The sequence below is a fragment of the Micropterus dolomieu genome, linkage group LG02 (assembly GCF_021292245.1).
Source record: "Micropterus dolomieu isolate WLL.071019.BEF.003 ecotype Adirondacks linkage group LG02, ASM2129224v1, whole genome shotgun sequence".
In the NCBI taxonomy this organism is placed as follows: domain Eukaryota; kingdom Metazoa; phylum Chordata; class Actinopteri; order Centrarchiformes; family Centrarchidae; genus Micropterus; species Micropterus dolomieu.
The window spans coordinates 33117774-33120983 of NC_060151.1; the positions used below are offsets into that span (position 1 = coordinate 33117774).

The 3210-nt window shown below is 42.9% G+C and overlaps 1 protein-coding gene across 1 annotated transcript in view; it reads left to right on the top strand.

Annotated features, from left to right (window-relative positions):
* Nucleotides 1-3210, top strand: part of LOC123967454 (Fc receptor-like B) — an 8595-nt gene that overhangs the window by 4692 nt on the left and 693 nt on the right. The window contains exons 3-6 of the mRNA XM_046043552.1: nucleotides 775-1017; nucleotides 1116-1358; nucleotides 2536-2769; nucleotides 2999-3034. Coding sequence (XP_045899508.1) covers nucleotides 775-1017; nucleotides 1116-1358; nucleotides 2536-2769; nucleotides 2999-3034 — 756 coding nt within the window. The remainder of the gene's footprint in view (nucleotides 1-774; nucleotides 1018-1115; nucleotides 1359-2535; nucleotides 2770-2998; nucleotides 3035-3210) is intronic.

Sequence of the window (3210 nt, forward strand, 5' to 3'; positions counted from 1 at the left end):
CTTCTTCAACACAGCATGATGTTCATTTAGTAAATTATGGTCCCGTTTAGAGGAACAGAGACCAGGAAGCAGGGGAGGCTTTAGGGCGGGGCTACCTTGTGAACTTGTTTTTTGGGTGCTGTTTCACTTCATGAAAGTTAACTGCAACATTTTAGTCCTAAAAACGTCTTGTTCAGCATTCAGTTGTACTAAAAGATTTTCCTGTAGGTAAATTTAGTTTAGAGCCTGTTTTTCGCTAGCCAAAATTAGAATCACCGTTAATATGACCGTTAACGTTAACTAGGGATGCACCTTGCTAGCCAAGCTAGCTAGCTCCACCCTCTCATCCCAAGATGCCAAACTCAAGGCTTCAAAATGGTAGTCCACAAACCAACGGGTGATGTCACCGTGGCTACGTCCACTTCTTTTATACAGGCTATGACTGAAACAACAATTTACAATTAGTCAAATAATTAAAATGAAAAAGATCAACCGTTCACTTGTTATTTTATTCTTGAATTCAGACCGTTCATTGAATAAATTAAAAGTTTTAATACCTCATTTCACTGGCCACTATAATGACCTCTGACCTTAAGTGACCTCTGACCTTCAGTGACCCCTGACCTTCAGTGACCCCTGTCTTCCTGTTGCAGGTGTGTCTGTGCTGCTGCTGTCTGGACTGACTGATTCTGCAGGTGAGCTGATGGAGGAGAAAACAATCACTGACTCTCTCTCTGTTGAAGATGGACAGATGGTTCTGGTCTGATGGACTAACTCTGTTTTCTTCTTCTTCAGATTCTCAGGTTATTCTGGAGATTCCTGAACTTCCTGTGGTGGCAGGAAGTGATGTCACTCTGCGCTGTAGAACCAAAGATCAGGTCGCACTTGAAGCCTTTTTCATCAGGAATGGTTCTAAACTTGGATCTGGACCTGAAGGACAGTTTACCATCAGGAACATCAGTCAGTCTGATGAAGGTCTCTACTGGTGTTATTTTGATCAGACTGAAGAATCTCCTCGGAGACGGCTGAGTGTCAGAGGTCAGGATGTAACTGTCTGTAAATAACTCTGGTCTGACAGGTCTAACTTTGAATATGGTTCTGGTCTGATGGACTAACTCTGTTTTCTTCTTCTTCAGATTCTCAGGTTATTCTGGAGATTCCTGCACTTCCTGTGGTGGCAGGAAATGATGTCATTCTGCGCTGTAGAACCAAAGATCAGGTCGCACTCGAAGCCTTTTTCATCATTGATGGTTCTAAACTTGGATCTGATCTTGAAGGACAGTTTACCATCAGGAACATCAGTCAGTCTGATGAAGGTCTCTACTGGTGTTATTTTGATCAGACTGAAGAATCTCCTCGGAGATGGCTGAGTGTCAGAGGTCAGGACACTGACATCACTTAATAATAAAACATATGAACTAAGTGTGCTTCTCAATTCCCTTATTTGTCAAATCCTCATTCCTCGCTTGAACCTGAGTTTCGCTCCTTGCAGACCATCCCAAAGCTCTTATTTGGGCACGAGGATTCAGGATACACAAGTGCATCCTTCGCAGAAGTCTTTTACTGACCGACACGCCCCCTTATTGGATTAGTTGTTACTGATTGGACGCTGCAGCAGCACAAACTGATCTGATACAACATAAAATGAGTTTCATACCAATTGAAGACAGATAACAGATAAAAAGTGTATCAAAGTTTTATATTTTATTCACTGTGTAGTTAAAATCTGTGATCAATGTAGGGCTGAACAACTAAAGGAGCACAAACAACTTTCTGCATTTAGTAAAACAGATGACTCTGTTGTTTCTCCCATTAACCTTTATTATAGAGACATGTGCAGTCAGAGAAAATGTCAGAGAGATTTGGAGAGTCTGTCAGTCAGCAAGAAACACTGTTTCCATCATTTATCGTTATTTCCATTCAGTCACATGAGGCTGATCATTCCTGACTGTTTAGTCCAAATAGACGACAGTAAAACGTAGTAAACTAGTCGTACTAAACAAGTCACTAAATTGCACCAAAGTCTCTGAAGAAGTAAGAAAAGGAAAAGAAACCTGCACATGCAGCTGATCTCAGATAACATCTGATGAAAGCAGCCAGCGGGTCCGTGAGTAAAATCAGCTGATGTAATGTATGAATGAAAGCGTCATCATTTCAATTTCCCCTGAAACATTTTGCCTAATAAATCAAAGGACAACATGATCAAATTTCAATAATTAGTCAATGATTAATCACAATCAGAATATCACTACGTACAGCGATAACTGTGAGACTTTATTGGTATCAGCATACGTGTGCAGACACAAGCTCCATCAGAAGTCTCTCCAGCTGTTAAAGCTGCTCAGCCATCTTCAGAAACAGACGTCGCTTCACGTGACGCTTTGGAGGAAAGAACGTTTTATTTCTCGTTCCTGTGGGCGGGACTGAAACACAAGGAAATGACGCAAGTGAAGGACACTTGGGTGCAATTAAGATAATTGAGAAGCATCCTAACCTGCTGACCTGATAATAAAATGATCACAGTATTGATACACGTTCTATTGATTTCTCCTCCAGGTCCTACTGCCCCTTCAACTTCTACTTGTACATCCGCTCCTCCTTTTCCTTCTTCTTCTTCTTCTTCTTCCTCCTCCTCCTCCTCCTCCTCCTCCTCTCCTTTCTCCTCCCCAGCTTCCCCCCCTCTTTCTCCTCCACTTGGTGCAGCTGTGGGTTCTCTGGTTCTTCTGGTTCTTCTGGTTCTTCTGGTTCTGGTCCTGGTCGGAGTTCTGTTGCTCCGCAGGAATCAAACAGGTATGAAAGCTGTCAGACTCACCTGATGTGAACAGACTGGAACCAGACTGTGTCTGATCCAGTCAGCAGGTCTGTACTGAACTACAACTGGGACTGGTTGGACTCCTGTCCAATCAGTGACGTCCTCAGGACACCTGGGACCCGTCTGTCACACAGCTCCGTGAGAAATGCTCTCTGATCTCCATTTCCAATAACCTGACTGATCTGTGTTTGTTTCCTGCTGATCCAGATGCTGTCAGATCTGCTCAAAGGAAACACACTGCAGGTACACACACACCTGTTCTACACCTGAGCAGTGATGGTGAAGCATGAGTGAAGCAGCTGCTGCTTGATGTCTGAACTGAAACTCTGCTTCATCAACTGGACTTTTAATTTCCACTGGTGTTCAGTTTCAGGATGGAAATGTTCTCCTTACTTTAAACCTTCCTGACTTTGATTCTC